Below are 19,861 nucleotides of genomic sequence, written 5' to 3'. Positions count from 1 at the left end.
ATATTGTAAACAATACTCCGAAACGGTCCGAAACAAAGCTATATAAAAATGGAGTTTACAGTACACAGTGGCAATGAAAAGAGCAAAGAAAAGTAATATTGTAATACACCTTTTATACATAATTACTCTGGTAAATTCAATTAATATATTCCTCTAATATCGCCTACATATAATTAAAGTTATTATAGAAAACAGTAGAAAATATCTAGGTAGTGGATAGATAAATGCGGCCCACTCGCGCATGCGCGCAGTACTATAGCCAATTTATAAGAATAAGGAGTCATCTACGCGGCTACAACACCTTCCATACATTGTACATAATGCCTTTTGTATGCACATTGTAACTGTCTTACATTAAAATATTTTTTAGAACCCGCTGGCTCCCTTATAGCTACAACACAACCAAACAGCTGCAGTCCATGAGGACACAATACATGGTCTCAATTTTTGTGTACTTCAATTGTCCTATTTTTCATGGGGGCGACTAAGGGCACCAGTTTTATGGTCGTAATAGATACATTCCTGATGCTAAAAGCAGTGGGTGCCAACCTGCCAATCCTGGCATCGCTCTAATCCCCCGCTCTCTTAACCCTATGAGTCTGTGGTTACAAGATGGCGAAATCGGGCTACCGTGCTGCTACCTAGAATAACTAGCAATAACTAGAAACGATGGAAAAAAGATAGGTGTAATCGATAACTTTCCTCTTGTGCAAGATAACGAATGTTTAGATTGTCTCTTTCTCGTTACTGTTTAATTCAAACTGATAACAGAAAATGATTCATCAATTTTCGGTTGTTTAAAATTACAGTCGCTCGATACCACAGTGCGTCTCCCATAGTGCTGTGAATTAACCAGATTGGTTTCTTGAATTTTGGTTCGATAAATGTGTGTTTGCGAACGACATTTTAAGAGACCACAGACAGAGTTTCATTGAACTTTCTTACGTTTTATATCACACGCAACGTATTTATGTATATTTTCTCGATCCGTAATCGTGGTTTATTTGCTCAGTAATTATAGAGTTTGAACTTGTGGCGATTTTCACGTATAATAAACCACAATTCTCAACGATGTCGAGGTTTTTGCTGCTCTTCTGCTTTGCATCGCTTTACGTTTTGGGTATGACTTATCAGACGTTTATAATATTTATATCGCTTGGAAATAATAGTTGAGGATTTCTAATGTATTGCATTGCCAAATTTTTCGTACATATAGTGCACGTTAGAATGCGTGAAAGAGTCATTTTTTGTTGAACTCCATTTTTATGAACTGTTTTCTTGTTTTTCCTGTTTCTTGTTTATTTACAGTTAAATTATCTCTACCTAATATCACAGAAGTACTTCTTGCCATCTGTGGGGTTGGTACTAAGAAATAAGGAGTTTTGTGTAACTCTATGATCTCTACATAGGGACAAGCTTATGGTATCATTGTTTCAATGAATAAAGACACAAAATATTGAAATAATATTCTGAGAATGAGAGTTACAAGTTCTTTATGGTAGAGCACATATATAATGGACTCTTTTATGCAATTTATTTTATCTGTGCACAATAATAATATTCGTACGACCAAAACTAACAATATATCCTCGACTATTTTTTCAAGCCAGATGTTAATCTGGTGATTATGATTATAATTCCATAATTGTTTGGATAGACCTAGAATTCCACTTGAAATAGAAATATGTGAATCAATGTATCATTTTCTTAACTCATTGTAAAATTCCCATAAAAAAAATTTACTGGTAAATGGCTTACAATGCCAACTGAACTTTCAAGGACACCTTTTGCTTATATTGCTGTCTCTCTTATTTCTGAGTTTCTTTCTCTAAATAAAACAAAGACAACAGTCTATGCAGAGATCTCCTTAAAAGTTCAGCTGGCTTGACAAGGGCATTCATTCTCCCAGTTTTTTTGGTATTACTAACACAATGTACAACTGGTTTTTCCAGCTTTGGGCATATTCCCGATGCAAACAGCTTACAGCTGGTTCTTACAGATTTGTCAGACTCGCGTAATTAAATCTTTACTGCAACTTTCTGATATTATCAATTTCCATCAGAAGTAATATGTACACCCCATCAGTTTCGTTTTTATCCGTTATCGTGACGCGCGCATTCCATGAATCAATGTGTGCATTATGTAAACGATGTAGTCATTTCCTCTCGGTATTCCCGTTGCAATAAGATGAGAATTAATTCTACGAAGCCTCGAATTTTACGCTATCTTCTTCAGCTTTCTATATTGACTATACAAACTGTTTAGCGTCTCAATTGAACCTTCGACTGTTTTACTCGCTAGCGAGAAAATGTCTACGGTAATTGCGTTTATAAGCTCTAGGATTTGCGTATTGCAATTAGTTGGCAGCCTTTTTGCAAAATTCGTATTTCAGCGATTTTTCTTTTTTGAAACACTAGTAAGATCGAAGTTACTTACGAAAGAATATTAAAGTAAAACAATAATTGTAAAAGTAAAGTAAGAAAAGATATGGTTTAATTAAAAATAATACCAACAAATCTTTTTTAATTGTACTTAATGTCTGTTTTAATAGTGCATTCAGATTAATGGGTCATTTATAACGTTATGGCGTCGTGGCTCGTCACACGCTACTTGACCCTCGGATCATAGGTTGCCAACCACTGGTCTAGACGTTGCATGTAATATCTCCCATTGCTTTTATCGTAAATGATTTCACGAAGTTGAACAAAACGCATTCTCCAAATCTATAATCCCTAATTATCGAACAAACCGTTTTTTGACGGGTGCTTTGTCGAACGCGATCCCGTGTTAATGTAAAGATAAGATAACGTAACTCGTGCGGTAAATATTTTAGTTGAAGCAATCGAGCATTATATATCATCTGTACGGAAAGATTTTATCTGTATACAATGCAACAGCAACATCATACCCCCTCCCCTCGCGTTAGAACAAAGACGAAACTTGTACATTCATCTAATACGAATGTAACACAAATATTCTAATAGCAATTCATTTTTTCTTTTGAAATAGGCGAAGGGCAAGAACACATGACCTCTGCAAATAATGACCCCCTCATTACCGCTACTGTTAAAAAAAATGGTTCTCTACCAGACTCCAAAGCAAAATCTTTGCCGAATAAAGCAGAATACTCTGCAGATCCTGCATTAATTTCCATTAGCAATGAGGAGATTAAGACACCATCAAAAGAAGATACAGTTACAAACCATAGTTCTCAAACCACAGTTGCTTCACCGAATCCTACAACTGTTACAACAACTGTAACCGAATCAACTGTTAAACTAAGTCCAAGTACTACGGTTGGTTCACTGGTCAACGCTACAGTGGCAACATCTCCTACTCCTGGCAAATGGATAGTCAATGAAACCAATAAGATTTGCATTGTGGTACAAATGTCCGTGCAGTTCAATGTTTCGTATGAAAATCTTAATCATACAGTAAGTAAAAATCGAGCTGAGAGAGGTTATCGTTCGATAATATATGGATCGATACTAACCCGATAGCGGATGTATTTTTTCACAGACATCCTACAAGATATTCGACATGCCGATAGACAATAGAACCATAAAAGCGAACGGCAGCTGTGGTGCCCTTGAACAAGAACTAAATCTGATGTGGTCCTCCTATAACGGAACTAACGGCAGTATGTCGCTACACTTTATGAAAAAGGAGAACGACACTCGTTATGCTTTCAAATATCTGAACGTCGTCCTTCCAGCAACGAATTTTCCGAATTCAACTTTAAGTAAGTATTCATATCTGAATGTATTGGATAAAGCTTAATTGACATTTTAGTTCCGAGGCATGTTATCTTGTTATTGTATTACGTGTGTTATATTTATTACATAATTGTGTATTTTTTTTTTTTTTTTTTTAGACAAAACTGACACGGTAAACCTTGAACATGACGCATCCAATTTTGTAACTGAATTATCCAGTTCCTATAGATGCGTAAAACAGCAAAGGTTGAAATTCAAGCAAGAGAATGACACTAAAACTGGTGGCTACTTAACCATTTCAGGTTTACAATTTCAAGCATTCAGAACAAGTAACACCACTACTTTTGGTTTAGGTAAGTTTTAAAAAACCAAAACGTTTAGAAGAATTACTTAATATTAGTGGAGTTCGAAAAATGCGCGGAAGAATTTTATTTATGCAATCTTACTTTATATGCATTTAAATGTATTAACATTAATTATAAGAAATTTGTATTTATTTTCAGCTAAGGATTGCGCTTTGGAAACAGCTGATATTGTACCGATAGCAGTGGGATGCGTATTAGCAGGATTAGTGATTATAATTTTAATTGCATACTTGGTTGGTCGCCGAGGATGTCAATCTCGTGGCTATCTTAGCATGTAACTTTATAATTTTTTTAATTTCTGCTTCTTGAATAATTAAGTCGATAATCTGTGTTTATGTACTGCATGTTAATGCCAGAAAAGTTATTGCTTTTTTTTAAATCCTGAGAGTTGTTATACAAACGAACAACTACATTAAATCTTCCTTTCTTCCCTTAATACACAGAATTTTACATTAAGCAAAGAGCGTCAATTGTTTTCGTAGAAATTACTTTTCCTTTACTCGATTACGCGTACAGGGAATTTCAATTTAATTCTACTTTGAACTCTTGGATACTCTTTTTCAATATTCAAAAGCAATATTGGTCAATATATTTTGATGGTTTCACTTTGTGATCGATATTAATGCATAAGTTTCCATTGTATAATGTAATGTTGCTCGCAAAGCGTGATAAAAAGTATTTTTAGAAAATAAAAAAAATTATAATTGGAGAGTATAAGAAGTAAGCGGACTAATGAAAACGGTAAATATGTATAATTTGCGACTCCTAATTATTTATAGTGTTTTCAAGCTATAAAATTTGTTATTTACCTCTTCAAGTTTACAGAAACTAATCGATACATTACGAATAAAATAAATACATTTCACTGTGATAATAATTTAATGAAACTAAAACCACTTCAAAAGAGTATCGAATTATTTACTTCTAAAAAAATATGATTTTTAAGAGCTCAATTTTTTCTATTAAATTATGTTCTTTATTTGTAGATCAATATATTTAATATATTTCATCGTTTGTTCGGTAGTAATGTCAATGATTCTAGTAAAAACAATATTATATTAAACAATAGCATCAGTTGTTAAGTATGAGTCTGTCTTAACGAATGAAAAGCTTGGTTGCTAATAAATTACTATATACATTAAAGACAAAAATATGTTAATCGTTACTATTCCTGTTTAAATTGGCAATTTTGTGTTGCTTACATACGAATATAGGTACTTTTGAAACAAATTCCTAACGGAAATATAAAATCAATCGCCTTCTTCACGGTTATTCGGTAAATTTATTAAAAAATGAACGAAACGAGGTCCGATCATCAAGATTATTTTGAAAAGAAACATATTTCCGATACGTTTCGTTTTCTAATTGGTCATCTGGTCGTTAATCAACCAGAAGATCCTATTCAATTCTTATATCAACTGATCGATGACTGTATACTGTTCAGATCGGGACTGAAAGAACCACGTTTATTTTGGATGAAAAGGTAGATAAACGTCACAATTAAGATTCGACTCGGAACGATTCACACCTTTCTATGTTACAGACACGTCGATAGTATTTTTCAAAGTTTCGATTCCAGTAGCTCAGGGCATTTGTCGTTAGACACTTACAAAACTGCCATGCAAACTTTGGGCATACGTTCTTATAATCCTTGTCCCGTTGAATGTTTGCCAGGATTCGTGGATCAACAAACTTTCCGCAAAGAGGCGTAAGCTTTGCTCTTCTTAAAAATCTACTTTAAGTTTGTTTTTACACGATGTAATTTATACTCGAGCAAAATTTCCTTACGTACGAATCTATGTCAGGTATGCAAGAAGAGGGATCGTTATGTTTCAGGTTGTACAGTTTGGAAACCGAGCTCGCCCATATTTTTGGCAAAAATGCGTACTAGCATAGAAGATGCGTATTAGAACGCGTAAAAAAAACATCGTTTATCTAAAATTCTGTATCGTGCGTATTCTAATAGTCACGTATTCGTCGTGTTCATGAATTTGTTGGAAAAGCGAGGCAATTCGTCGGGGTATCGGATTCTGTCGCAACGAGGCGTAGCAAAGAGTGGCAAGGAAAAAGAAAGAAAACGCCAGCATTGCTTGATAGTTTGCGAGAGGGAGAAAGGGAAAGGTAGAACGAGATGGCGAGGAAAGGGAGACAACGAGAGAGAAAATCGAGGGACGAAGGGAGGCGAAGCGAAACGAGTCGACTCGAGCCAAAGTAGACTAAAGACCGTGGTAGCGAGTAGCGAGGAATAGAGAGTAGGGAGGAAAGCGAGCAACGCAACGACACGGCCCGAAATAGTTGTGCAGGAGTTGTGTAAACGGTGACTCTATATACCTATGCTGGCACGCGGAAACGCCGATATCGTTATGCTTACTTGGATCTTGGCGTAGAAGAGCAACCACCTTTCTACGTTTCGACGCAAGCATGATTCTTCGTATATTCTCGTCTTCGTTTGTCGTACGTATGCGACCGTACAACCGCGCGACTCGAAGACGCAGTGTCGAAATGAAAGTGAGTGGTCTACTGCTACGACAGTGAAGGCGTGAGGTGATTCTCGACCGATCAAATTTTAAACGAATTTTATCGTTTCTAATAATTAAACATGATAAATTCCTAACAAGATACCGCATCTCGTGTAACAACAGTAAAGAGAAAATACGTTAAAAAGAGTGAAACACTGAAATCTGGACAGAAATAGACTAACTACGGCATGAGTCGCGAAGTCCGTCCATCGATCGTAACCTTTCGACTATCGAGGAACCGACAATGCAGCAAATTTACTCTGATCGCGGGAAATGAAATCTGATTCTAGATTCAATTAGCGAACCGAACGGTGGAAGTTCATTAAACAGAAATGCAACTTGAAGTGTGCATTTAGTAAACGCGATTCAGAATTAACGAAAAAGATGAGAACGCTTACGTTTATCGGCTGTTCGGTACTTTTGCTATCCTTACTGCTACGTATCAGCATCGTGTCATCGGCCCCTACGTACGAACACGCTGCTTTCCAAACCGCTGATCAGTGCGACTGGCTTGGAAGGTTTGTATTCTTTGTTTCTTTCTCCGCTTTATCCGATCCATTCTTTTTTTTTTTCTTTTTTTTTTACATGCATGCCCATACATTCACACCTGTACACACACAAACACACAACGCGCGCGCGCGCGCGCGCAAACTGTGTTAGTTTTAGGAAAACGTGAAAAAAAAAAAAAAGGAAGGACGCAAATTGCTGTGGAGAAATGTATTAAAACGAGCTTAAATTCTTTTTCTGTATCTATGCAATCGGCAAATTGCAGTCTGGCGATTATTATAGAAAGCAGGCTATACCACTCAACGTATGCACGCTGATACGGATCGATATCGGTTTATCTTTCGCCGCGGGATTTTTTTTTATCCTCTCAACCGAGTCGTTTTGTTTTTATTTTACTTTAATCTTTGTTTACGTATCGAATCGATCGACGTGCCCGAATCCTTCGCCAGTATCTGTACGTGGTCTAGAAAATGCTTTTATAACGGAAAACGAAAACACGAAGACTTTTATTAAACGCGAAACCAGTTGCACGACTTACTAACAAAACCGGTTTTCTTCGTCCAGCACGAGCGAACTCTAGAAGGATCGTACGACTGACGTTCGATTTATCATCTCTCTCTTTTCTCGGTCACAGATTGACTGTCGTATGCTCGCGTAGGCAGGTATGTGATCGCGCGCACACTATACGCAGAACGAGGGGGCGGAGGGGGGGGGCGGGGGCGGGGAGAAGGGGAAGTAGTTGCAGGCTACCCACGAAAGAACAAAGCAAAAGAGAACGATTACGTACATGTAGATGACTACACAACTATCAAAAACGACTCCTGTTAGACCCACCAGCAATTAATAGCCGCATCAACGTTTCCTTACTTCCCAACACTGGGTAACTTCTCGAGAGACGAATTTCAAATGGATCTTCTTTTTCTCTGATTGAATCCATATAAACCAAAGCAGCCTTTCTCTGCAAATTAATTTGAACATGCAAATATATTACTGAGTAATGGTAATTCTGATATAGAAGAAAACGTATCTCTCGAAAGGTTGAACACTGCCAAACTAACATTAAAAAAATAAACAACCACCCTCTCAAACCACCCCGTAGTTCGGTTGATCCGTAAATAATGTTTGTACTTTACGTTATGTGGCAGCGGAGGTGGCGGTCGAGGTGTACGACCCGTGTATCTTCGATGCTCGAGGGGAACCGTATCCTGGCGATATCCACGAGGCGCTCTACGCGTAGTTCTCTCGCCCCCTGTTCTGACCGGGTCCATCTCGAAGATTCGCTTCGGGTTTGTCGAGGGAGGAGGGAACGACGGTAACGCTAGCACCAACGACGTTTACCGATTATCCGAGTTTCGCACGTGTACCAAGGTCTCCGGTCCGGTAAGAGTATATTTGGAAACTCGCGGAAAACTCCGGTCGGTGTATTCCCCGAGGGACGGTAAACACGAAGCCTCGCATAGATGTTTCCGCGCGAAAAAGCAGCCAGCGGCGCTGTACATCGAAGCTGAAGAACCTCCTGTGTCGGGTGAACGTCGCGATGCGAAATTACAATACGATCTGGAATTACGGTACACCGATAACAGCCACGAAGGGAGAACGCGTAGATTTAACGAGGAGGAAGAAGAGGACTGCAGGCCGTGCTCTATGGACGAATTGGCTAAAGCTTATTGTCAAAGCGACTTAGTAGCTAGAGGTACCGTGAGCGCCGTTCAAAGACAACCAAGTTTAGAAGCCGCTGAGCTCGTCCTTAGGATAACGAAGACTTTGCGCCGAATCGAGGAAAACGAGGTAATCGTCTGTCCCCCTTTTCTTTTTTGATCAAACAATCAGGGCCGGATTAAGCCATGGGATTCGAAGGCTACAGCTTAGAGACGTCAGTTGGAGGGCTTCCAGATATTAAACGAAAAGTTTCATCTGTATCTGCTCGATCAGAGTACTTTCAATTATCTATTTAAAAAAGTATTCGATTAATATTCTATACATACATTGAAACACTCTACTGTATACGTATATATATACTCATTATTACATGGAATTATGTACTCACAATACTTGTAGCCTGGGGATCTGGAAAATCTTAATCCGGCGCTGGTAGTTGGACGTTTCCTTCTTCTTTTCGACGACGATAGCATCGACTATTACCATCGTGAATTAATTTACACTCCTCATCGAACAGGGCAACAACGACGTGGACGTTATCGACTCGTACAACCGACGAAACATACGTGTAAGGGTGCCAACCGCTTGCGACGCGCGACACGGACAGGGTGAGTTTGTCGTAATGGCTAAACGAAGACTCGGTGATCTTGTTCTGGTTTGCGCGCCGAGGTTGGAAACTTGGATAAAAACGGTCCGTGAACTAGAAAGCGCACCCTGCGTACTTCGAAGTTAGCACGTTCGAGTTACAACAAAATGACTGTAAATACATTGTACTTTCCTGTTCTATACTATACGAATATCGATCTCCAAACTGTGATATTGTTTTGTAAAAATTTTATCGTGACAAATATATCTTTTCAGCAAGATTCTGTAATGGTAAATTTCAATGTTACACGACTTACCCGATCGTATCGTTGTCCGGACATCCTTCGCTGTTACTTCCCTTTGTCGTTGTCCTCGTAATCTTTCGTATCTCATGCTAAACGTACCATATACGCTTCACAATATTTTGCGAAAAATTTCACTAAAAATTAAACGTTATCATGTAAAAAAGAAACCGTATTGTAACTTTTCGTATCGTAATAATTTCGAACGCATCTTCATAACTTACACTGATTCATTCACGTATATCATAATCACATACAAGATAGGAATTACATTCGGATAAGTTTTTGCTGCTTTGTTCGCATTACACATTCTAAACATATTAATTTGACGGTCATAAACGATGCACGCGCGAACGTTTAAGACACAATACAATCGCTGAGTAAACATAATTTAGAATTTTGCATACGTTTGAAACGAACAAATACACTCGAATTGTTTTATAAGGCGATGTTTCGCAATGTTTTGGCGAGCCTACTTTGATAAGAACCGGTACTGCTGTTCCGATAAACATACTGGCCGTATAATCACCGATGCCATCGACGAACAGACAACGTCGCGTGTTTAATCTCTTCGAAACGCATATCCTCGTGGATCTCTTCCGCGCATCGAGCTCTTCGGTGTAATACAAACCATTGAATGTACGTTATCTCCTAAGGAATGCGATAACGCGACGCATGGTCCCCAAGTTTATACTTAATAACTGATGTCTGTTTGACTGTACTTGCTCTTTTATTTTGTGATTGTAAAACTGTTTCGCTGTAAACAGAAAATTTGGCAAGAACTCGCTGCGTTCGAGACGAAGAGACACGTAGAAGCTTTTTTTTCTTTTTTACCGATCTTACCTCGTTCGTTGCAATTTATAAATGTAATGCGAGTACATTCAAGTCAATGACGTAACGACAACGTTACTAATTATAATATACCTACTGTTCCACGACTATCGTATCGTCGTGTAAGGATAATTAGGACACAACGGTAACACAAAATCGTCCATATTCGGCAAAACGACCAGCTTCTCGAATTCTCTTAGCAACTTAGTCTCTATCCATTTGGTTACGGAAACAAAGTTAACCTTTCTTTCGCCAACCGCGGGTTTCACGGTAAGAGTTACTTTCGGCACGGGTTTGAAACCGTACCATAAACGATCGGACGGTGCCGGTGGAATGTTTAAGGAAAGACAACCTTCTATGCTGGAGATGGTAACCATTAATCGTATCTCCATATTCGAGACACCTTCCATGGCTTTTCGAACATAGGAGAGCTCGGTTGCCTAGTTTCGTTAGAGAAATATGAAAAAGGAAACATAAATCTGTTACTTTATCGTACTACCGAAACAACAAATACAAAACAAAGTATACTTACGTGTTGGAAAAATTTATTCGCAGCTATCCTGTCAACCATACTGAGAAACTTTTTTCCAGACGATTGCGCCGGCCTTCAAAGAAATATCAATAAATTAATTAAACGTTAACGATGCCAAGTGATTATGTAACAAATCATTGCCACAGCTTACGTTGTTTCTTTAGCGGTGTTGTCCAGTTGAATAGCATTACTATCATCGTCCTCTGTAGATGTTTCTGGAGTATCTTCGATATCACTGTCAAAAATCGGTGATCTGGTCACAGAGTCGTGTTTCTCCGTAGGAATGATAACGTCGCCGCCAGTGGTAGTAGCAGGAACCGATCCCGATCTCTTCAATTTCATCAGATTCAGCTTTGTCTCAACGGTCATAGTTAACGATCCTTTGTACATTACATCCAAGTCAAACCACAGACCCCTTTCGTTGGTTACCGGTTTCGTTACGTTACGAATTATAGGCGCTCCTTGACCTATTGCTACCTCCGAAACTAAAAGGCACTCCATGAAATATGGTAGTTTTATACTAGATAATTTCCGTTGTATTTTGTCCTGTATAAGATTTATAGTTTCTGGACATCTGTGCACGTCGAATAATACACGAGCTATTAAACAATTGATCCAAAGCGTATTGTCGGTATACAGAGAAAACGTGTCTTCCGTTGTCGATGGGCCAGCGTCCAGGTATTTCGCCATGTAAGCATTATAGGTAAGCTCGGTTAAGCTTTCGAACGAGTTGTTAACTGAAACAAAAGTTTTCGATTCCGCGATGACGGTTCGCTGTGACGTTGAAGTTGTACTACACGTGGACGATGGATCGGTTGCAAACAGTAACGTATCTTGCTTTTTAACGCATCGAGACGCGGCTGAAACCAAACGCCTGTACCAGTCTTCTTTTTCACGATCAGCTCTGGCGAAAATGAAGATTTTTAACTCGTCCCTCTGCTCTTCGTTGTTCAAACGCTTTTTTAAGGTACTTTTTCTTCGTCTTTTAAACTGTGTTACTTCGTCCAGCGTCTCCCACTTTTCCTCCTTCGCTTCTCGTTGCCGCATCTCCGCCTTTTCGTCCACAGCACCGCTGTTATCGTCTTCGTTACCCTTTCCGTCGTTGTAGTCAACGTCCACCTCTTCCTCTTCCTCCTCGTCATTGTATATATAATAGTAGTCATAGTCGTCGTTGTCAAACTCGTCGTCCTCGTCCTCGTCCTCTTCCTCCTCCTCCTCTTCCTCTTCCCCTTCCTCCTCGTGATCGTGTTTCTTGCAGTCCTCTTTCCTCTCTCCTTTTATTTCATTCTCCTTTCCTACGTTTGATCTGATTTCGACTTTCATCTCGATTGGTTCCGTTCGTCGTTTCTTCCCTTTTTTGTCAACGTTACGATGGTTACTACGACCTTTCTTTCCGTTCCTTCTTACCTTGGCATCCCTTTCTTTCTCGTCACCCCTCTCTTCCTCCGCACACCATCCCTCGGCTTCCCAGTTTTCAAACAACTCCGCATATTCGTTGTTATCGATGTCATCATTGATGAAATCGTTATTGTAATTTTCACCGTTGTCGTCGTCTTCAGCAGTGTCCGCCTCTTCCTCTTCTTGCTCTCCATCTCGTCCTACTACCGACTCCTCATCCTCTACGGTGGAGAGCCGAGTCTCGTTAGCTGTACATTTCTTATTAGATCCAGTCTTCGTTGGTTCGTTCTCCTTCTTCGAATTTTCGTCGTTAACCGAACCTTTCAAATTTACACTACAAACTAAAGCTCCTTTCCTAAGAGTTATGCAAATTGGATATTTTTTACTCCATCGTCTTTTTCTAGTGAGTCCAGACGGAAGAAGATCTATCTTTGCTCCATTCAAATTGTACACTCTCCTTTTAACGAATTTCAATTTGTGTTTCGATTCGTCCCAGACGGCCTTCTTTGGTACTTTCATTCTAGTCTCCATTATCCGCAAAATGTTTCCTTGTAATCTGAAAAAAACGGACTTTGTGCGTGCCACGTGATAATTATTGGGTTCGTAACTGTAGGGAAGTTCGTTCACCCAACCTTGAAACCTCTCAACGACGGCATGTTCCTCTACTGCCGGTATCTCTAGCACAGGTATTATCGTTGGTCTATAGACTAATTTTTCGTCGGGTAAAGTTGTCAAAATTTGTTTAAGCTTAGTTACAGTGTCGTAAAATGTAATCGTTGTAAAAATACCTACTACGAGTCCTAGCAAATAGTCTGGCAACGGAGTAACATAAGAAATGCAAAAAACAGCGACGAGAACAGCAACCGATCTATACGTTAATTGATAGATTAATTGTTTTATCAAATGCGAAAAAATTGTTTTAACATTGATTCGCTTTGGAAGTACAGACTGATGTATATGGGACTGTTTTTGGACGTTAGCGTAATCGTTGCTTTCAGGAGACTTTGTTATCGGCGAATCGCTTTTAGAACAAGGGACGATATCATCGCCGATATCTTGAGAAAATTCAGAGGCTTCTATGCCGCTCTCTATGGACTCGTCTTGCAAAATTTTGTCCTTCAAACCTGTTTTTACTCCAGAAAAACCTACGTATTTACCTGGAGTGGCTTTACCTAAGGCGATAGCCGCAGCCGATTCGCTTATCTGTTTATCTCCGACTTTTTCTTCGCACGGAGTATTGTTTCCTTGATCTTCCGATTCGCTAATACTCGAACTTTCGGCTCGAGAACGACAGGGTTTCTTCTTGTCGTTCTTTATCTCAGACAGCTTCTCTTCGAACGTTCTAGTTATTTTTCCTTTAATTTCTGAAAATACCTTCCATGGATCCAGAGATGGCGGGGTACCTTCGGGTATAGCATTCTCTGCGACAACATATTGACTGTCCGAGTTGCTTTCAGAAGTGTTAAAGTCATTCGTGGACTTTGTTTTAACAGACTTTGATGGGGAAGAAGATACATTCAACGAAACCCTTTCGAATTCAGGAGTTAGTCTTTGCTCTTCGTCCGTGCTGGGATATATTTCTTCCAGTTCGTCGTCGCTAGCATGGTAATGAATTGCAGGAACGGAGGTCGTAATTGGTTTACCTTACAGAAGAAAACAAAATAAATCGAGGGTCCTTTGTCACCGACAGCTATAACTAATTATCGAATTATGGAAAAAGTACGCGCGATTATCGAATTTCCTTTGTGTCTCTAAGTTCTCTCACCTTTTATCATGGCCAATGTCACTTTCTTCGGACTATGCTTGCTGTTCATGATTGCGAAATGTTTGTTTCAATAATCCATTAGTGTGCGAATATTCTCGCGATGCACATATGGACGAACCTCGACCCTGTGGTTTGCTGTTGTAACCAACGGATGGAAACGCATAGTTTCGTGTCGAAGTTGCCTCAAATCGTTTCAATCAACAACGATCGCGTAAACATTTTCGACTTTAATCGCAACGTCTAATCTGCGTATCTTTTCATGCGCGTTCGCATGACTATGATTAACGTTTACACGAATTCGAACTTCGACTTAACCGAGGACACGCACACGGTCTCGTTTATGCACAACATCGATGTTTAAGTTCGTAGTTATCGACGTTAGGTACTCGTATTTACGTCAAATTCGTAATATCGATGTATTCTATTACTCATTCATTAGGAAGACGGAAACGATGTAAACAATAAGTCACGTGATCGAAATTCTAGTGTCTATTGGTTCACTGAATGCTTAACGACGTAATATATGTACATATTCGATGAATATACATGTTCTTCAAATATTTTAAAGAGTCACAAAATGAAACAGAAACACTTTGACTGACTCGTTGTTCGTAAGCAAACTGATATGAAGTTTGTTAGGTTATATATGTGTGCACTGCCTTAACATTCAACTTCTGTATGGACAAACGTTACTCCATTGTTATCGATGTTTTCACTGTTTTTGACATTGACATGTATTTTGCGCGGAAAAAGAAGTAAACGATTGTAAACGTATTGTAAAATGTATTTTTTAAATTAATGTTTTCGCACGAATATAAGTAAACAAGAAATTTGAAAGGAAATCGTGAAAGAAAGGTAGAACGTGGCAAAGACATCAGTGTAATATCGTTACATGTAATATGGCGTTTACCGATTGGAATGACGAGAGAAATTTTCTACAAAATTGTTTTTCATTTTTTATAGATGGGCAGCATGCGATGTTCATCGCGCGCGAACACACGTGAGCCACGTGTCTGTGACGTATCGTTGCTATCGTTGTCCTTTGGATACATGCGCGACATCGTTCAGACACCTACTGTGCGAACAAAACATTAAACATTTTTTTCAAATTTTTCATCAGCCAAGATGAATCATACGGTTTACTTCTAAAAGTTTCGAGAGCAAACCGTACAGAAAATAATCGAACTTTACTCTCATCGATAATGTGTACCATGTGACGTTTTCTTTCACGACGATTGTTTGTTGAAACAACAATTACAGGAACAGGTTTGTGTTGTCTTTTGAGTTAAGTATCGCTTAAGAGTCGTATACTGTTATTCACCATGTCAGTCAATTGCATGGAAATAAAGAAATAAGGAAGAGATTTGAGAAATATGCTTCCTACATGTAACACTTTCGGTACGATGAGAAGTATCGAAGACTGATAAGGATTGCAAAAGTGCTCGGATACAAGATGAAGAATCGAGCTTGGTGGAAAAAAGAAAACGGGATTAGGAAATTTTTCTGTTGTATAGACATAATTCTTCCTCTGGAAGAAGTAGAATTCTTCGTTTGTTAATGACGAGACAGCTTGTAACGCCATGCAACTTAAACTATGCACGCCAGTTCTGTTGGTTATAGGGACACTCTTTGGTGTCTTTGATCCAACAGAACAATCAGAGCGATCAAAGCATCCAAATCCCTTTGAACGAGAGGTACGTAACTCTTCTTATCTAGTTTACATTATCAGAAACTTCCTCTGTTAAATGACAAACATTGTACAAGCAGAGACGAAGTACGGAATTGATGCCTGAAGAAGATAATCCGCTCTTGATGTTTTCCACGCTCGATGGTTTTCTCGTTGGTATCGAACAACGCTCTGGAAACGTGCTTTGGCGGCAAAGCAATGGTACTGTCCATAAGTACGATCCTAAAAGTAAAAAAAATATTATAGCTTAGTATGTAACTTTTAATCATCATGTTCCAGAGCCAATTGTCAAAGTACCGGTTGATCTCTCGCGAGCTTCCATGTACGTCCGCCCAGATTTCTTTCGTCGAGAAATATTTTTGCCGTTTCTGTAATATTCGTGACCTTTTTCAGGCCAGTGTTTTTGCCAGATCCAAAAGATGGTTCTTTGTACGTATTCGGAACGGAAACCGAAGCTCTGAAGAAACTACCGTTTACTATTCCCGAGCTCGTGGCGAATAGCCCTTGTCGCAGCAGCGACGGTATACTGTACACTGGAAGAAAGATCGACACTTGGTTTAGCGTTGATCCTAACACAGGGCAAAGGGAGCAACTTTTAGGTTTCGACAAAGTTAAAAATACATGTCCCGTGGAGATGCAGAACGCTGTTTTTGTTGGTCGTACCGAATACAATATCATTATGGTAGATAGCAAACAAAAGAACAGAAAATGGAACGTTACGTTTTATGATTACTCCGCTGCTAAAATGGAACCAGAAGGAATAGAAAATTACGGTCTGTTACCTGATTTACCGTTACTAGTTGCCGCTACGTGAATTAAGAATCTCGACTGTTTCGTTGTTTCTTTGCAGATTTAGTTCATTTTACGACGAGTTCGACTGGACGCATTGTTACCATAGACAGGAGATTGGGAATCGTTCTATGGGAGCTCGATGTAAAAAGTCCGGTAATCGCTGTGTATATCGTAAGGGACGAAGGTTTGCTCACCGTTCCCTTTACAAGCGTTGCGGATGAAACGTTGGATCTTCTATTGAAACGTTTCGCGAACAAACCAAGCGACATTCAATTATTGTGAGACTATTTTTCAATTCGATCTGTTCCAGTTATACATCGAGCTGTATAACAAAGAAATTTTTCTATTTTCGTTGTTATTTCGCAGTCCAACGTTATATATTGGTCAACATAGACACGGACTTTACGCTCTGCCGTCTCTCGTTGATTCGACGACGGCTACGATATCGAGTAATAACATTGGACAACTGTTGCTGGAAGGTCCATTAGCAATTCCACAGTTAAACAAAAATGACAATAGCGTTCCCCTTCCCTTCAATGAACGCGCATACGTCGACGGTAACACCGTTGCTCAGACGGAATACCAAACAGTTATCACATTAGGTAACTATACCGGCCAGTCAACTAGAACAACGATTATATAGAAATATCGCTTATTAATCAATCCTTGCCAATCTTATTAACGGGTTAGGTCATTACGAAGTACCAGGCGAGTACAAACTTCAAGACCAACAACCCCTTCAGATTACTGGTCGGTCTGATCCTGTAACCGAAACGTTATCACCCTTACGATACCTGAATTCGACGAAAGAACCACTGTCACTCGACTTGACGCAAACCGACAGCGAATCTAGCGACGGTGAAAACAGTAGCGTGTCTTTACGCGAGCTCATACGGAACACTTACACCGCGAGCAAGAGCTGGCTTAATCAGCAAGAAAACAAAGGGCTGAAGTTAGCACTGATCGCATTGATGGGGTGCATCGCAACGATGTTTTGGTATTTGAACGCGCAGTTCAAGGAGTTCCAACAGCTTTCGCAGGTATAGTTGTTGTTACGTTATCGTCGTCAGATTCCATGATGGATCTATTATTTGCAGGGATCCCGCGAAAGTAGCCGTACTGATGATTACTATGGAATGCGATCGAACGTGCTCGCGTTACCGGAAGACATGGGCGAAGGGGTCGTGAAAGTTGGAAAGATAAGTTTCGATACAGGACAAGTCTTAGGCAAAGGATGCGAGGGAACCTTTGTATATAGGTAAGGGGATGATTGTTTACCGATGTGGTTCGCGCGTCGAGTTCATAGTCTATTTACGAAACTTGATACGCGTGTTTCCAGAGGTGAATTCGACGGACGCTCTGTAGCGGTGAAACGTTTGCTGCCCGATTGTTTTACATTTGCCGATCGAGAAGTAGCGTTACTCAGAGAATCGGATGCGCATGCAAATGTAGTGCGATACTTCTGCACAGAGCAAGATAGAATGTTTAGGTACATCGCGTTGGAGCTAGCCGAAGCGACCTTGCAGGATTACGTTGTGGGACGATACGATAGAGAAAAAATATCCGTGAAGAGCATTCTACGACAAGCCACGTCGGGACTAGCTCATCTACATTTCCTTGATATCGGTAAGATCTTTGTTTCGTGGCTTTATCGCAAACTCTGACGACAGTTTGCAGTTATCGGGTTCCGATTATCATCTGATGTTTCGATACACAGTTCACAGAGACATTAAACCACATAACGTATTGTTATCGGCTCCGGGACCACGCGGAGAAGTTAGAGCCATGATATCTGATTTTGGGCTGTGTAAGAAGCTTCAATTAGGCCGTGTATCCTTCTCGCGTAGATCCGGGATAACGGGAACCGATGGTTGGATAGCGCCAGAGATGCTAAATGGGAACAGGACAACTTGCGCCGTGGATATTTTTTCTCTCGGTTGCGTTTTCTACTACGTCCTTTCCGATGGAAAACACCCATTCGGAGATCCGTTACGGCGACAGGCTAATATTCTGTGTAAGACACCGTACTTATACTTTCACTTATATTTTCCTTATCGACAGCATTAAGACGTCAATACGAGTATAATTTCTCTCTCTCTCTCTCTCTCTCTTCGATTTCACTTGATCCTGCAACACTCGATAGCGGATGTATTTCGTTGTATTGCAGGCGGTGAGGCCGATTTAACAGCCCTTCACGAAGGAATGTCCCAAAGTAACAGGGAGCTCGCGCTAATACTCATAAAGGCGATGATCGCCAGCGACCCGTCCGAAAGGCCACCTGTAATGGCTGTTCACGATCATCCCATATTCTGGGAATCTTCCCGAATACTTGGATTTTTTCAGGTAATCCCATTACACTTCGTTGGTTCTTTTTTTTCACACTCTTCTACGCGAAAACTATGCTCGTTTTAGGACGTGAGTGATCGAGTGGAGAAAGATCAGAACGATAGCCCGGCGCTGATTGCATTGGAAACCGACAACGACCGGGTTGTACGAGGAGACTGGAGATTACTCATCGACGTAGAAGTCGCAACGGATCTTCGAAAATATAGAAGTTACCGCGGAGAAAGTGTCAGAGATCTCCTAAGAGCGTTACGAAATAAGGTACCGGACATCTAAGTAACAATAATAGTCGCGTCGAGTATTTGTTAACGATTTTATTGGTTTGTTCCTTTAGAAACATCACTACAGGGAGTTGAGCCCAGAGGCTCAAGAAAACCTTGGAGGTATTCCCGACAAGTTTACGGACTACTGGCTCTCGAGATTTCCCTGTTTGTTATCACACGTTTGGAGCGCGATGCAAGCTTTTCGCCACGAGCCAACTTTGAGAGACTATTATCATACCGATTACAAGTTCGCGAATAACATCTGCGAGACGGAGACCGCGAGAATGAGAAACACACACTCGACAAACTATACGTTACCATCGGTTTCTTGGAGAGTACGAGATAACGTTGACTGGAGCCCGAATAAATCTAGATACCGCGGTCAACGACGGAAGCAAGAGAAAAAGAAAATCGAGGTACCGCTCGCGTGGACCTTATCGTCGAGTTAGGGGAGATTATTGGTTTTTATCGATGAAGTCTGTAATGGTAAAGAGAGTCTATACGTGTTTGCGTATCGACTGTTGTACAAAGGGTATCGATTACGGTGCGCGTAAAGAATATTTGTATATACTACCGTACATCACGAACGTCCGTAAA

At 40.0% G+C, this 19,861-nt stretch overlaps 5 protein-coding genes across 6 annotated transcripts; 4 read left to right on the top strand and 1 right to left on the bottom strand.

Annotated features, from left to right (window-relative positions):
* The first annotated feature begins 927 nt into the window (after nt 1-927).
* LOC128892158 (lysosome-associated membrane glycoprotein 1) lies at nt 928-4,545 on the top strand. Its single transcript, XM_054152328.1, has 5 exons — nt 928-1,120; nt 3,010-3,434; nt 3,520-3,742; nt 3,875-4,069; nt 4,220-4,545. The coding sequence occupies exons 1-5, from the start codon at nt 1,072-1,074 to the stop codon at nt 4,357-4,359; spliced, it is 1,032 nt and encodes a 343-aa protein (XP_054008303.1). The 5' UTR covers nt 928-1,071; the 3' UTR covers nt 4,360-4,545.
* Nucleotides 4,546-5,086: 541 nt separating this feature from the next.
* Nucleotides 5,087-6,045, top strand: LOC128892162 (uncharacterized). Its single transcript, XM_054152333.1, has 3 exons — nt 5,087-5,564; nt 5,625-5,789; nt 5,918-6,045. The coding sequence occupies exons 1-3, from the start codon at nt 5,374-5,376 to the stop codon at nt 5,970-5,972; spliced, it is 411 nt and encodes a 136-aa protein (XP_054008308.1). The 5' UTR covers nt 5,087-5,373; the 3' UTR covers nt 5,973-6,045.
* A 274-nt stretch (nt 6,046-6,319) lies between these two features.
* LOC128892159 (meteorin-like protein) lies at nt 6,320-9,632 on the top strand. The gene is made up of 3 exons (XM_054152329.1): nt 6,320-7,118; nt 8,253-8,895; nt 9,284-9,632. The coding sequence occupies exons 1-3, from the start codon at nt 6,985-6,987 to the stop codon at nt 9,497-9,499; spliced, it is 993 nt and encodes a 330-aa protein (XP_054008304.1). The 5' UTR covers nt 6,320-6,984; the 3' UTR covers nt 9,500-9,632.
* Nucleotides 9,633-9,834: 202 nt separating this feature from the next.
* LOC128892152 (testis-expressed protein 2) lies at nt 9,835-14,509 on the bottom strand. The gene is made up of 4 exons (XM_054152319.1): nt 14,180-14,509; nt 11,168-14,057; nt 11,017-11,089; nt 9,835-10,924 (listed from the first exon to the last, which is right to left on the bottom strand). The coding sequence occupies exons 1-4, from the start codon at nt 14,226-14,228 to the stop codon at nt 10,592-10,594; spliced, it is 3,345 nt and encodes a 1,114-aa protein (XP_054008294.1). The 5' UTR covers nt 14,229-14,509; the 3' UTR covers nt 9,835-10,591.
* A 377-nt stretch (nt 14,510-14,886) lies between these two features.
* LOC128892153 (serine/threonine-protein kinase/endoribonuclease IRE1) lies at nt 14,887-19,825 on the top strand. 2 transcript variants are annotated; one of them, XM_054152321.1, is made up of 14 exons: nt 14,887-15,034; nt 15,143-15,873; nt 15,947-16,067; nt 16,146-16,188; nt 16,260-16,639; nt 16,717-16,936; nt 17,025-17,260; nt 17,349-17,698; nt 17,756-17,916; nt 17,998-18,284; nt 18,376-18,672; nt 18,826-19,001; nt 19,071-19,262; nt 19,336-19,825. In XM_054152321.1, exons 2-14 carry the CDS (start codon nt 15,760-15,762, stop codon nt 19,711-19,713), a joined length of 2,955 nt encoding a protein of 984 aa, XP_054008296.1. In that variant the 5' UTR covers nt 14,887-15,034; nt 15,143-15,759; the 3' UTR covers nt 19,714-19,825. The 2 variants fall into 2 exon arrangements, with proteins under 2 accessions (XP_054008296.1, XP_054008295.1); XM_054152320.1 differs by having other exon boundaries at nt 14,903-15,056.
* Nucleotides 19,826-19,861: the final 36 nt, after the last annotated feature.

This window comes from Hylaeus anthracinus, unplaced genomic scaffold (genome assembly GCF_026225885.1).
Source record: "Hylaeus anthracinus isolate JK02 unplaced genomic scaffold, UHH_iyHylAnth1.0_haploid 12002, whole genome shotgun sequence".
NCBI classification, from domain to species: Eukaryota; Metazoa; Arthropoda; class Insecta; order Hymenoptera; family Colletidae; genus Hylaeus; species Hylaeus anthracinus.
This window is presented reverse-complemented; position numbering and strand designations above follow the sequence as displayed.

Excerpts from the sequence above, each read along its gene's own strand:
- LOC128892158 (XM_054152328.1), top strand. The coding sequence starts at position 1,072 with ATGTCGAGGTTTTTGCTGCTCTTCTGCTTTGCATCGCTTTACGTTTTG. Across the intron at positions 3,743-3,874 it reads TTTTCCGAATTCAACTTTAA|ACAAAACTGACACGGTAAAC; the intron begins GTAAGTATTCAT and ends TTTTTTTTTTAG. Across the intron at positions 4,070-4,219 it reads CACCACTACTTTTGGTTTAG|CTAAGGATTGCGCTTTGGAA; the intron begins GTAAGTTTTAAA and ends ATTTATTTTCAG.
- LOC128892162 (XM_054152333.1), top strand. The coding sequence starts at position 5,374 with ATGAACGAAACGAGGTCCGATCATCAAGATTATTTTGAAAAGAAACAT. Across the intron at positions 5,565-5,624 it reads CGTTTATTTTGGATGAAAAG|ACACGTCGATAGTATTTTTC; the intron begins GTAGATAAACGT and ends TCTATGTTACAG. Across the intron at positions 5,790-5,917 it reads CAAACTTTCCGCAAAGAGGC|GTTGTACAGTTTGGAAACCG; the intron begins GTAAGCTTTGCT and ends GTTATGTTTCAG.
- LOC128892159 (XM_054152329.1), top strand. The coding sequence starts at position 6,985 with ATGAGAACGCTTACGTTTATCGGCTGTTCGGTACTTTTGCTATCCTTA. Across the intron at positions 7,119-8,252 it reads CAGTGCGACTGGCTTGGAAG|CGGAGGTGGCGGTCGAGGTG; the intron begins GTTTGTATTCTT and ends GTTATGTGGCAG. Across the intron at positions 8,896-9,283 it reads GCCGAATCGAGGAAAACGAG|GGCAACAACGACGTGGACGT; the intron begins GTAATCGTCTGT and ends CTCATCGAACAG.
- LOC128892152 (XM_054152319.1), bottom strand. The coding sequence starts at position 14,228 with ATGAACAGCAAGCATAGTCCGAAGAAAGTGACATTGGCCATGATAAAA. Across the intron at positions 14,058-14,179 it reads GACATTGGCCATGATAAAAG|GTAAACCAATTACGACCTCC; the intron begins GTGAGAGAACTT and ends TTCTTCTGTAAG. Across the intron at positions 10,925-11,016 it reads CGAATAAATTTTTCCAACAC|GCAACCGAGCTCTCCTATGT; the intron begins GTAAGTATACTT and ends TAACGAAACTAG.
- LOC128892153 (XM_054152321.1), top strand. The coding sequence starts at position 15,760 with ATGCAACTTAAACTATGCACGCCAGTTCTGTTGGTTATAGGGACACTC. Across the intron at positions 16,189-16,259 it reads GATCTCTCGCGAGCTTCCAT|GCCAGTGTTTTTGCCAGATC; the intron begins GTACGTCCGCCC and ends GACCTTTTTCAG. Across the intron at positions 18,285-18,375 it reads TCTACATTTCCTTGATATCG|TTCACAGAGACATTAAACCA; the intron begins GTAAGATCTTTG and ends TTCGATACACAG.